Source organism: Leucopleurus acutus (assembly GCF_964270905.1).
Source record: "Leucopleurus acutus genome assembly, chromosome: 10".
In the NCBI taxonomy this organism is placed as follows: domain Eukaryota; kingdom Metazoa; phylum Chordata; class Mammalia; order Artiodactyla; family Delphinidae; genus Leucopleurus; species Leucopleurus acutus.
This window is the reverse complement of record NC_139153.1, coordinates 13,674,685-13,686,722: the sequence shown is the minus strand read 5'-3', so window position 1 is coordinate 13,686,722 and position 12,038 is coordinate 13,674,685. Positions and strand designations below refer to the sequence as shown.

At 39.3% G+C, this 12,038-nt stretch overlaps 1 protein-coding gene across 6 annotated transcripts in view; it reads left to right on the top strand.

Annotated features, from left to right (window-relative positions):
• CNTN4 (contactin 4) overlaps positions 1-12,038 on the top strand; it is a 962,626-nt gene that overhangs the window by 775,476 nt on the left and 175,112 nt on the right. For all 6 annotated transcript variants that reach the window (XM_082847221.1, XM_082847220.1, XM_082847222.1 and 3 more), the window contains one exon: positions 11,772-11,874. In XM_082847221.1, coding sequence (XP_082703347.1) covers positions 11,772-11,874 — 103 coding nt within the window. The remainder of the gene's footprint in view (positions 1-11,771; positions 11,875-12,038) is intronic.

Genomic DNA, 12,038 nt, shown 5'->3' with positions numbered 1-12,038 from the left:
CAGAGGCTTACTCCGTGTGTGAAATTATAGGTAAACTGCTTTGAACAGTGACAACACAGCAGTACTGTTTTGTACATCAATAACTTCCCTACCTAAGATATGCTCCACAAATTATATTTTTAAGAAACAGATTACAGAGTGAATGGATACTGTTACCCTTGTTTTGTAAAATGTATGTGGAAAATGACAGAGAAAGCTGGAATCCTACTCTCCAAAATGCTAACAGTGTTAAACTTTAAAGCAGTTAACTTTTAGTGGTAAAATGTTCCGTTCTTATTTTCTTTCTGCTTCTCTGTGTTTTCTCATTTTTCTTCAGTGATTAGAGATTTTCTTTTTGTTTTAGAAAAATGTTTGGTGAAAGGGATATTCACATTTTATTGGATCTAGAAGGCACTTAGAGATCACCCAATTTTACACCTTTATTCTTCGAGAAAGCAGGGAACTAAGGACCAGAGAAGTAAGTCAGGACAGCAGTGGGATCAAATTCTTAGTCTCCAGTTACCATGCTATTTAACTGAGGTTCAGAAAAGATTTTTTGGCCTCTGGATTTACATATTTACCTTATGATTTTGCAAATTTTATTTTGGGAATTCTCCTAAAAACTGTATGTTATTTGTAGTGTTCATCACGAGGAAGTACTATAAAACTGAGAGCTGGACAAATGTGAGAGAATTTTACATTAGAGTTAATATTTATTTATCTAGGTTTTTTTCCCACACTGCACGGCATGCGGGGTCTTAGTTCCCCAACCAGGGATCAAACCCACGCCCACTGCAGTGGAAGTGCGGGGTCTTAACCACTGGACCACCAGCGAAGTCCCTTATCTGGGTATTTTCAAATCTGCTTTGAAATGATAATAAAACTCATTATGTGGGAAAGTGCACCAGTTGCATTGGTACCGTGAAAGAAAAAGATTTAATTGAGAAAAATGTATCATCATTATTTTTAGCACAGATACTAAAGTAGTCCAAGGATCAGTATTAACCCAGTTGCTGGTTATTGATGATAAGCTTGCTCCATTGTTTGCTTCCTCCACAGATTTCAAAGAATTGTACCTATATTTCCATAAACAAAGGTAATGGACCGCCCATGGAGCGTAACCAGGAGAGAAATCGTAGATTTAGATGATAATCATAATGGCTACTTTTTCTGTCTTTAATTATTACCCCTGACCTGCTCTAAAATGGCTAAAGATAAAAAAAAATTAGCAAAAATTAGGACAGTCTTGGGAAAATGAGATCAGGTCTGTGAGGTTGTTTATGTACTTTACATAAACAGGTATGTAACTGAGCATGAAAAATTACTGTATGGCCTTTGCCTTTTTTCTGTGTTTTCCTTGAGACTGGCTGGGGATTGGTTGGGCAGTTCCTTATTTTGCTTATTATAACCAAGACAAATGTTGAGCAGTTTACAGCCAGTGTGTGTCTGATGGTTCTTTGCTTTGCACATTGGTTGTTAAATATTTTTGAATATTACTGCTAATTAGAACTGTCAATAGAAGAGCTACTAGGGGACAGGAAACAAAGGATTTATCCTATCTTAGAATTCACATTCTGCCTCTCTCTGTCTCTCTTTCCTTCCTCCATCCCCATATTTTTATACATTGATAAGCATATATATGTAGGATGTGTGTGTATAAATATACATGTATTTATATACACTATATATATTGTCTTTGGAAGTTAAAATGTAAAATACTTTTCTGAATGTTTATTATACTTCATTGTAAATTGAAATTATCAAAAATTTGTATTCTCAATATAACAAAATAACTGACCATATTTTTCTAAATCCTGACCCATTTCCCCAAGCCTAATTTTATTTAGCCATGAAAACATTGAACAAGGTCAGCATTGAAGCATTTAATCTTCTCAACATAAATCAAATTTTAACCTACTGGACAAGAGACCACCTGATAACCCTAGCAGCCTAGAGTTTCAGAGCAGTCTAAGGTGGGACAGAAACGGATGTGCTGGACATAGGATTGAGAGTGTCCATCATCGGTGCCAACCAGCTTTGTCTTGTTTGCTGTGGCGCCACCTAGGATGCAGTAAAAGAAGGGTAGCACTAACAGTCAAGAAGAAATAAAAAGTCATAGGATTCTGAGGTGTAGTCCCAGGTCTACCACTAACTCATGTGAGACAAATCATGCCATTTCCTTGGTCCTCAGTTTTCTTAGCTATAAAAATGAGTGATTTATAATAAGTTATATCTAAGGGTCCTTCTAGTTGTTTTCTGAGTTGCCAGTCACAACTCTCTACCTTACTTTACTCCAGTCTCAGCATTTGCACAGGCCACATGATGTCAAATACAACTCACCACACAGATCCTGTTCATTGGATCAGATTTCTTCTTAGTGCTAACAACCAATCCTAGTTGAATGCAAAACTAGGTACATTCACTCTTTCAGGCTGTCTCGGGTCATTTTGTGAACCTTCACCTCTGTGGCCATTGGATTTCCAAGTGGCTCAGAAGACTACATTCCTTTCAATGTTCCAAATTTAAGACCAAAGACTAAAAAAATAGAAAAGAGAAAGCTAGAATATTCTAGAATATTCTGGATTATCGATGGAGTGTAATGTATTCTTCATTATGATACTACCATCTGTTCATAGTAAACTTTCCTAATATTGCCCCAAATTGGGTTAGATCCTCAAGTGAGCATTAACAACCACAATGGGTCTTCTTGAATAGATCAGCTTCAATTGTAGGCCATTTAATTAACCTAGCCGTCAGATTAAAAACCTAGGCATTAAGAGGATCTCTTTTTGATTGTAAACTTGATCTAAAACCTTTTTTTGATGATTTAGCCTTTAGACTGGCAAGGGTGAAACTTCTGCCTGGCAACAGGCAGAGATGTGCCCTTGACTTGCACATAATTTTATATTACCTAAGATCTAGGGTTTGTCCCAAAACACGTTGCTTTATTTTACTCCCACTTCTGATTGCATCTTTTGTGTGGCTTTGTCACAGCGATCATGTCTTTCATTTAATTCTCTGACAACCTCACATTTGAGGATCTGTGGGCATAAAACTTGTTTTATGAGAAGAACATCTGAATGACTAAAGGATGTGAGATATTTTGCTAAACTGCCATTGCTAATCTGATTTAATAGTGTCTCAATGATCTGGATATTTTGAAACCTTGACAAGCTTAGGAACTTGTCAGTCAGCTTTAGACCTCTAGCATAGTCAGATTCATTTCAGGTCCGTGGGAGCCAAAAGGTCTTAGATGGTCATTTCACTATTCAGTTAGGAAGCATCTATTAGGTACCTGTTGTGTATAGTACACTGTAAAATGAAAAGATGTGATCAGAGCCCCTGGGAGCCTGCAGTTTTAGAGAACTCCAAATTAATGAAAGGTCTAAAGTTTCATCCTTATTGGAATTATTGAATTGAGTTCCAGGAAACACATTTACAGATGGAGGGATTTGAAATGAAAGAGGACAGGAGAGGTGTCCAGCCTAGAATACAGATGACTTGGGCATTCATTTGATCATGCATTTAAGCAAGAAATGTTCATTGAGTGCTTGTTGTATACTTGCCACTAGGGATACAAAAGTCTTCTATGTCCTCATAGGTAATAGTCTAGCTTAGGAGCCTAATTACAACCTGAGGCAGGAGTGGAGCCAGACTGGGGAGGATGGAGAATTAAAGCAGGATTATTTAAGCTTCAGTTGTGGTAAGAGCTACGAAGGAGCAGTGAAGGTTCAGTGAGATTATGCAAACAATCAAGGTTTGTGTGTAAGGAAGCCTGGCGTGGTCTTGGGAATCAGCTCAAGCTTCTGTAAAGAGTTGGCCAATCTAACAGGAAGGATAAGAATTCCAGGCAGTGGATACAGTATTTGTTTAAACCAGGAGCTGGCAAATTCCCTCCTGTAGGCCAGTCTTGCCTGTGGCCTGCTTTTCTAAACAAAGTTTAACATTTTTTTCCATAAAAATGTTGAGTATTCTTAGCTAACTCCTAGATTCTCTGTAATTTTTATTGCTATTGTAAATGATATCTTATTTTTAATTACATTCTCTATTTTACTTGTAAGTGATTCAGCATTTGGCAAGCTTGCTGAAATCTTGTTAGTTCTATAGTTTGTTGATACTGTTGACTCTCTCATACTTTGCTATCTTCCCCATTTCTTCTAAGCCAGGATTTAGCCAACCCTTAGTTTATGGGCCACATATAACCCACCACTGTTTTTGTAAATCAAATTTTATTGGAAAGTAGCCATGCTTATTTGTTTGCATATTGTCTCTGATGCTTTCCAGCTACAATGGCAGAGTTGAATCAGAGACTGTATGACTCACAAAACCTAAATAAAATCCTTGCTATCTGTGTCTATGCAAAAAATAACTTTGCCAATCTCTGACAACAGGGTAATATCTTTAAATATTTTAAGACTGTTCATCAAGACTTGTTCTTTGTGGCTCCAAAGACTTGAACTAGGACCACCATGTACAAATTAGGGGGAGAGGGACTTCCCTGGTGGTCCAGTGGTGAAGAATCCACCTTCCAATGCAGGTGATGCGGTTTTGATCCCTGGTCGGGGAACTAAGATCCTACATGCCACGGGGCAACTAAGCCCATGCCACATCTACTGAGCTCATGCGCCTCAATTAGAGAGCCTGCATGCCACAAACTACAGAGCCCATGTGCTTTGGAACCTGCACACCATAGCTACAGAGTCCACGCACCCTGGAGCCCGTGTGCCACAACTAGAGAAGAGAAAACCCTCATGCCACAACTAGAGAGGAGCCCACGTGCAGCAACGAAAGATCCCTCATGCCTCAACAAAGATCCTGCGTGCTGCAACTAAGAACCGATGCAGCCAAAAATAAATACATACATACATAAGAAAGACATAAAAAATTAGAGGGAGAGAGAGTTGTTTAGCTCACAATATGAAGAACTTTTTAGTAGGATCAATACAAAAGTACTTCGCCAAAAAAAGACAAAAGTCAGCTTTCTTTCACCTAAAAGATGGTGGATTTATGATTAATTGCCCAAACTGGAAACTATTAGCAAAGTACTTCAGGACTTGTTGTAAACCAGGACTGTCCCAGGCAAGCATGGATAAATAGTTACTCTACGTTCATAGGAGACACCTTTCTGGAATAGTTCAGGTTATCTCTGTACTTTAACTATTGAGAAGGAAGGAAAGAGATGTAGGTTTGATTGAGGTCAAATAATGGGGTTTGTTTTCACCTCCCACAGGCTTCTGAAGTTACATTAAAACCCCAAGTGTAAGTGACATACACCCCTCAGGTGTCTTATTCCTCTTTTCCAGCACTGGGGAAGTTCTTATTTGCACAATTATTGCCTCGAATGGGAATTCACTGATTATGGGCTGGGTAGTGGTGGAGATTCCATGGACAGTCCCCTAGATCCTACAATGTCTCTTTCAACACAGGGCAAAACAAACCTTTCTTAAAAGAGTAAAATAGTGAACTCAGCCAAAGAAATGTGTATGACTAATCAGATATTTCCAAATATTTTTAGATAAATGGAATATATATCGTATGATTCATTCCTCAAGAAAGGCTATGTGGGAACTTTTCATAGGACAATTTTTGCAGTTTTTCTTCAGTAGAAAATCCCACTCTGTAGAAGTTGGTAAAAGTCCCTTCTGTGGCTTAATTTACAACCGCAGATTCCAGCTAAGGCAGGTGTTGGCAAAATCTTACAGCACAAAATTCTGCAAACTGGCCTCCTTCTGCCAAGACAGCTGTCTGCAAATTGTGGTTAAACAAGAGTGGCGTGTGGCTGATTTCTCTTTTATATTCTATAATTTGGCAGTTATCCTGTCACATTCTAGTTCTTACATACAATAGCATCAGCCTTAATAATTTTTCAGACTTTGAAAGAGAGATGATCATTGCCACAAGGTCGTCTGCAGGATCCAGGCTCTTGATTGGCGTTGTGACTGGTGCGACTCTGCATTGCTAGTCATCTCCCAGTGACTAGCCCATGATGCATGTTACTTTTCTGTGCAACTTCTTGCTTTGGCTCAACACCTCATGGTTGCTACAGAAGTTCTTAAAGTACATTCCCTGGACCAGAAGCATCAGCATCACCTGGGAACTTGTGAGAAATGCACATTCTCAGGCTCCATCTCAACTTACTAATTGAAACTCAAGCCCTCCAGGTGATTTAAAGTTTAGGAACACTGGTTTTGGAAAAAACACCTAGAAATTTGTAGCATGTCTTCTTTAGGAAATAAACTCAGTTATTCCATAAACAATTAATTGTTCTGTGCATATGCCACATCACTATGCAAGGCACTGGAAGAGGTTAACTACAAATGTCATGAAGATAATGATCAGGTCTGTGGTATGCACATCGTAACCCCATTGCTATAGTTGGTGTTAAATCAATATTTATTGAATTCATTGGAATGTAAATACACCTAAGCCCCTGACTCCTGAAGACTTTGATGTATGAAATTTTAAGTGATATAACTTTCACTATTGTAGCAGCTGGTGCTCTCACTCCAATGAATAGAAAACATTGACAATGCATTTTAATGAATTAAGACTTTTTTCACCTTATGTTTAAAATTATAGATATAGGTATCTCTATTTAGAATTGAAAGCAAGAGTCTTCTCTATAGGCAATATATATATATTTCAGTCAGGAGAAAGGAAATATTGCTGAGATTATAAATCCTGGTTGATCCTGACAATATTGTATGCACTTTTACTTTAGCTGTACCTTGGTTGCGTAGACATACCTAGGCCTTGATATCTTCCCAACTTCCTAAATAGTTTGAAGATGGAAAAAGGATTCTGAAGCAGTTCCATCAGTGGCCTCATCCTTTTTGCCTAATTGTTATGTAAATCACCAGAGCAGCTATAGACCAATTAAGTTCAAAAGTGTACAGGTGGTCAGAGGAATGACTTGAAAAATGCGCTCCTCTTTTAAGGGGCCTTTTGTTTCTTAAAAAATAAAAAAAGGCAACAGGTTTTTAAATTTAATGTAGAAAAAGGCCAAAATAGTTGAAATGAAAGACATAGTCAAATAAAAATGTAGCCTGTGCCAGATGTAATCAAGTTAAATGGAACGCTTCACAGGTGTTCCAAAAAGTGTTCATAATGTTGTTGAAGAAAATGGCTTCCTTCATTTTTTTATGACTTAAATACTAGGACAGGCTTTACATACAATAAAAATTCTTTAAAGAGCAGTGAAATGCATGCCTTTTCATCTCTGATCCCTATCTTTATGTTCTATAACTACTGCCATAAATACCGTTCAGTCTTCACCATTACTGATAAATCTGTTACTTGGTTCCTATAGCCATAAATACAGATCACTGTGTGTCCACCCAGAAATCACTCCACGTGACCACATAAACAGCCTACACAGCTCATTTTAGAGAAACATGGTCTGAAGTGAGTGAACTTGGACAAGAGACATGATAATACTTAAAAACAACTTCCATGCCTGGGAAGACTTTCATGTTTGAATTAATGGCTATCATGTGTCCCAGTATAAAGAGCCACATTTCTACATCTTTTCCTCCCTTTCACAAATGCCTACGTATCACAGTTTTTTCCATATGCCTTGTACTGAGCTAAGATTTGTGAGGAACAGAAAAAAATCAGAAGTACTTCCATTCCTCAAAGAAGTAAAAGTACAACAGAAGAGATGACAAATGTATAAATAGCTGTAAAGATGATAGAAAACAGCAATGTTATTCGAGAGCGCCCAGAAGTTTATTTGTAAAATGTTTCATGGCACTTTTTTACTGAGCACCTATTAAGTGCAGAAACAAAGATAAAAGCAAGCATGAAAAAGACGGACATATTACTTGACATCATGGGGTTTACAATCTGGGTGGAAGACAGAACTAAACACATGAACTAAACATGAGAAGTATACATTGTGATGGAGGCAGAAGTCACAAATAAACAAAATATTTCAGAAATTTGAAATCTTTGAAAGAGATGTTCTTTAAAAAATTGTTCGGTGAGGAGCCAACTGGTAGGCAAGACAAGATGGCAATTAAGAAGAACATGGCTATGACCCAGCAATCCCACTCCTGGGCATATACCCAGAGAAAACCATAATTCAAAAAGACACATGCTCTCCAGTGTTCATTGCAGCACTGTTTACGATAGCCAGGTCATGGAAGCAACCTAAATGCCCATCGACAGAAGATGCGGTACATATTTACAATGGAATATTACTTAGCCATAGAAAGAAACAAAATCGGGTCATTTGTAGAGACGTGGATGGACCTAGAGACATACAGAGTGAAGTAAGTCAGAAAGAGAAAAACAAATATCGTATATTAACACGTATATGTGGAATCTAGAAAAATTGTACAGGTGAACCAGTTTGCAAGGCAGAAATAGAGACACAGATGTAGAGAACAAACGTATGGACACCACGGGGGGAAGGCGGCGGGGGTGGTGGTGGTGGGATGAACTGGGAGATTGGTATTGACATATATATGCTAATATGTATAAAAATAGATAACTAATAAACTAGAACCTGCTGTATAAAAAATAAATTAAAAAAAAAAAAAAAAAGAAGGATTTAGATAGAGGGACTGGTCCAGAAAGAGAGCTATTACCAGAGATAACTACGAAGAGTATGGCCTAAGTGTGGTAGACTGGGGAGAGCTCAGTGGACCTGTTTATTCAAATTCCTAACTCTATCCTATTGTCTCTGCGTGGCATAACAAACTTTGTTTACCAAACATTTGCTTTTCCCATATTTCTGTGAGTTGTCTTCCTCCCTTTGAAGGCCCGTATCCCCTCCTCCTTAGCTCAGGATGGCCTATAAGCTTTAGCTGCCTGCCTGTCTTTGACCCTCTCGTGCCTATGTGAGGCTCCCATATGTACAATATTAAATTTGTTTTCTCTCCTGTTAATGTCTTAATTAATAAATAAGCCGAAAGAATTTTAGAAAGGTAGAGAGACGGTGTTTCCTCCCTTACATTCCCAGTTGTATTCCTGGCATCTAGGGCCGTAAAAAAAAAAGAAAGAAGGAAAGAAGCCGAATGCAAAAGACCACACCTTGTTTGATTTCATTTATAGGTAATGTCCAGAAAAGGCAAATCTATAGACGTAGAAAGCAGGTTAGTGGTTGCTGGGGGCTGGGATTGGTTCTGGGATTAACTGTCAACAGGCATGAGGGGTCTTTTTGGGGTGACGAAAATGTTCTAAAACTGGGTTCTGCTGATGGTTGCATGACTCAGTCAATTTACAAAATCATTACATGGCTTTTACAGTAAGTCATGGGAAACAGTGAGAACTGAAGCAAAAGATTTGATAACTTTCTGGTCATTTAAAGACTGTTGTGGGCTACAGAGTGTAGGGCGTACTAAGGAAAGGGGTACAGGAGGCTGGAGGAGGGGATTTTGAGTCGGGGCCATAATAGGTGGGGTTTTAGGATGAGGAGATAATAGCTGAGGGGACCTGGGACACTGAGCAGTGCTATTTCGGTTGCTCAGGACAAGGATGTGTGAGACATTTTTGATCCTTGATGGACCTTTCATAGTTGGATTACAGAAACCAGGTTTATATGTAGTGTTGACAGACGAGGGAGTAGGGGGAAAACCTGATCATGGCTGAGACAATCTTGACCCTCCGTATTTTAACCTTATCATTTCATCTCCCTTCCACTCATGATACGCCGCAATGTAGTTTGTCTTGATTTCCCGGGAGGACCAAAGACCTCTTTCTCTCAAGGCAGTTGTTTTTCTAATTAACCCTGCTCTCGGGGTACACAGCCGCACACACAGCACTCAAAGGTGTTAACTTGTTCCTGAGCTCCAAGTCACACTACAGATATTTATGGGATGGTGAGTCAGCTGTATGGGTTGTTTGTTAGCAAGTTGAGCAGAAGTGTGCGAATGCGGGCGTTAGCAAGCACTGTCTCTTTATGGTCCTGCTGGGAGGGCACATGCTCAAGGGAAGGCAAACCAAACGTAAGTGCAAGAGGACTCAGAGACTGACCAGAAAGGGGGGAATGGTTTTGTATCTGAACGTGTCAAGCATGGATTTCGTGTATTGGAATTTAGTTTTGGAGTATTACTCCTGCAGTGGCCAGAGGCCGTAGTAAAAGATTAAGATGAGGACTCAGGGACCAGAGTTGCAACCTTGAACACTAGTCTGTTGTGGGGTTAAAGACAAACAGTTTAACCCCTTTGAGATTACAGACTTGCTTGTGAAAGGCAGGGACAGACTAGAACTGTGGTTTTAATTTTGCGGGGGTTAAGGTCCTTTCTAGTATGGGTTGCTAGGTATGGGTTCTTTCTGCAGAAAAGTATGCATCCGTGAATGCCAAGATGAAGAATACTGAACCAAATTAACTCAAAAGTGTCTTCCAAATCCATTCCTCCCTGTCAGTCTATGAAAGGATAAAAACGAACAAGTATGTTCAACTCTGCGCTTTTGATGACATATGTCACAGCAAACCTAGCTAGACTAATGCATCATCTGTCACTTGGGGTTGATTTCTTTTTTACACATTGAGGAAATCCCATTGCTGCTTCCCAAACTGTGAAGCTGCAGATAAAGAGGGTCACCTCTGCAAAATGAATGGAACTGTTTCTCTTAGTCATTGTACCTGTCCCTCTCTGTTCCTTACTTTTAACCTTTCCATCTGAATCCTTCAGTCTCTTTTCCCTCTAACTGTGGGAAGCCTAAAGAAGAGATGAAACGGAGGATCCTAGTAAGCTAGATAATTTTCAACTTTATATTGGCACAGTTGAACCAGAGACCACAGGAGATGACTAGAAATTGAATAGAAATAAATGTATTAAAACAATTAGAGTAGTGGTAGACAGTGTCAAGAATGTATTGATAAGAAATCATTCATAAGCATTTAGTTATAAAGCGTAGACTTAATTTGTTATGCTGTGCTGCCTTGGCTATAATTGTACAGTAATTTTCCAGGATATGGGAAAGTGGGAGAATATGACCTTCAAGGTAAGCCTGCCATTGCTGCCATTGGCAAGGTGGGTATAACTTAAAGGCTGTTTTCAATGGTTACTTCCTATTGTTCTTTTGTCATTGTTTCAGAATATATTAAAAATATAAGAATTTTGTGTTACCTTGCATATACCAATTTATGACTAATTCAGATTGACCTTCAAAAGTGAAAGAAAAGTAATTTGTGGTGATAAATTGATTACTCAGAAATTGTCTTTATATAGACACAATAAAGCATGAACATATTATTTTAATGTATTTTAAATTTTCTGTAGTACGTTTCCAAAAAAATAATATATTCCCGGTGACTAGGACTTTATACCCCTTCCTCTTTTTCTTCCATGACTACTTTTTTTTTTTTTTTTTGCGGTGCGTGGGCCTCTCACTGTTGTGGCCTCTCCCGTTGCGGAGCACAGGCTCCGGAAGCGCAGGCTCACCGGCCATGGCTCACGGGCCCAGCCGCTCCGCGGCATGTGGGAGCTTCCCGGACCGGGGCACGAACCCGTGTCCCCTGCATTGGCAGGCGGACTCTCAACCACTGCGCCACCAGGGAAGCCCCATGACTACTTTTTTAAAAAAGTATTTTCAAGAAGCAATGGGGTATGCATGGAGAATTTACTCCTAGGCAGATGGTGTGGTGCTGCGATACAATTTTTTCTGTAGCAGTAACTGGGAGAGAAGCCATGATTCACGGCTGTTAAGAGATAGGAGCCGTTTTTGAAGGAAGGAATTAATTGCACACACAGTGATGGGTAGGAGCATCCTACGTTAACAGAAAACCGCTTGTGTATGTTTTAAAAGAATCTCCAAGACTTAGCTCCTTTGTTTATTCACAGGGGTGATGGGTGAATATGAGCCAAAAATAGAAGTGCAGTTCCCGGAAACGGTCCCGACTGCAAAAGGAACAACAGTGAAGCTGGAATGTTTTGCGTTAGGAAAGTAAGTCCTGGTTTCTCTTCTCCCTTGTCCTCCCTCCAGCTTGGGCAAGTGTAGAATTTTCTTTGCACTGTTCGCCGTGATGGTTTCTCAAGTTACTGAAAAGCAAGCCAAGCCTCTCTTGCTGTGATTCTGCGAGCGCATCTTTGATTTCGCCCTCTCATCAT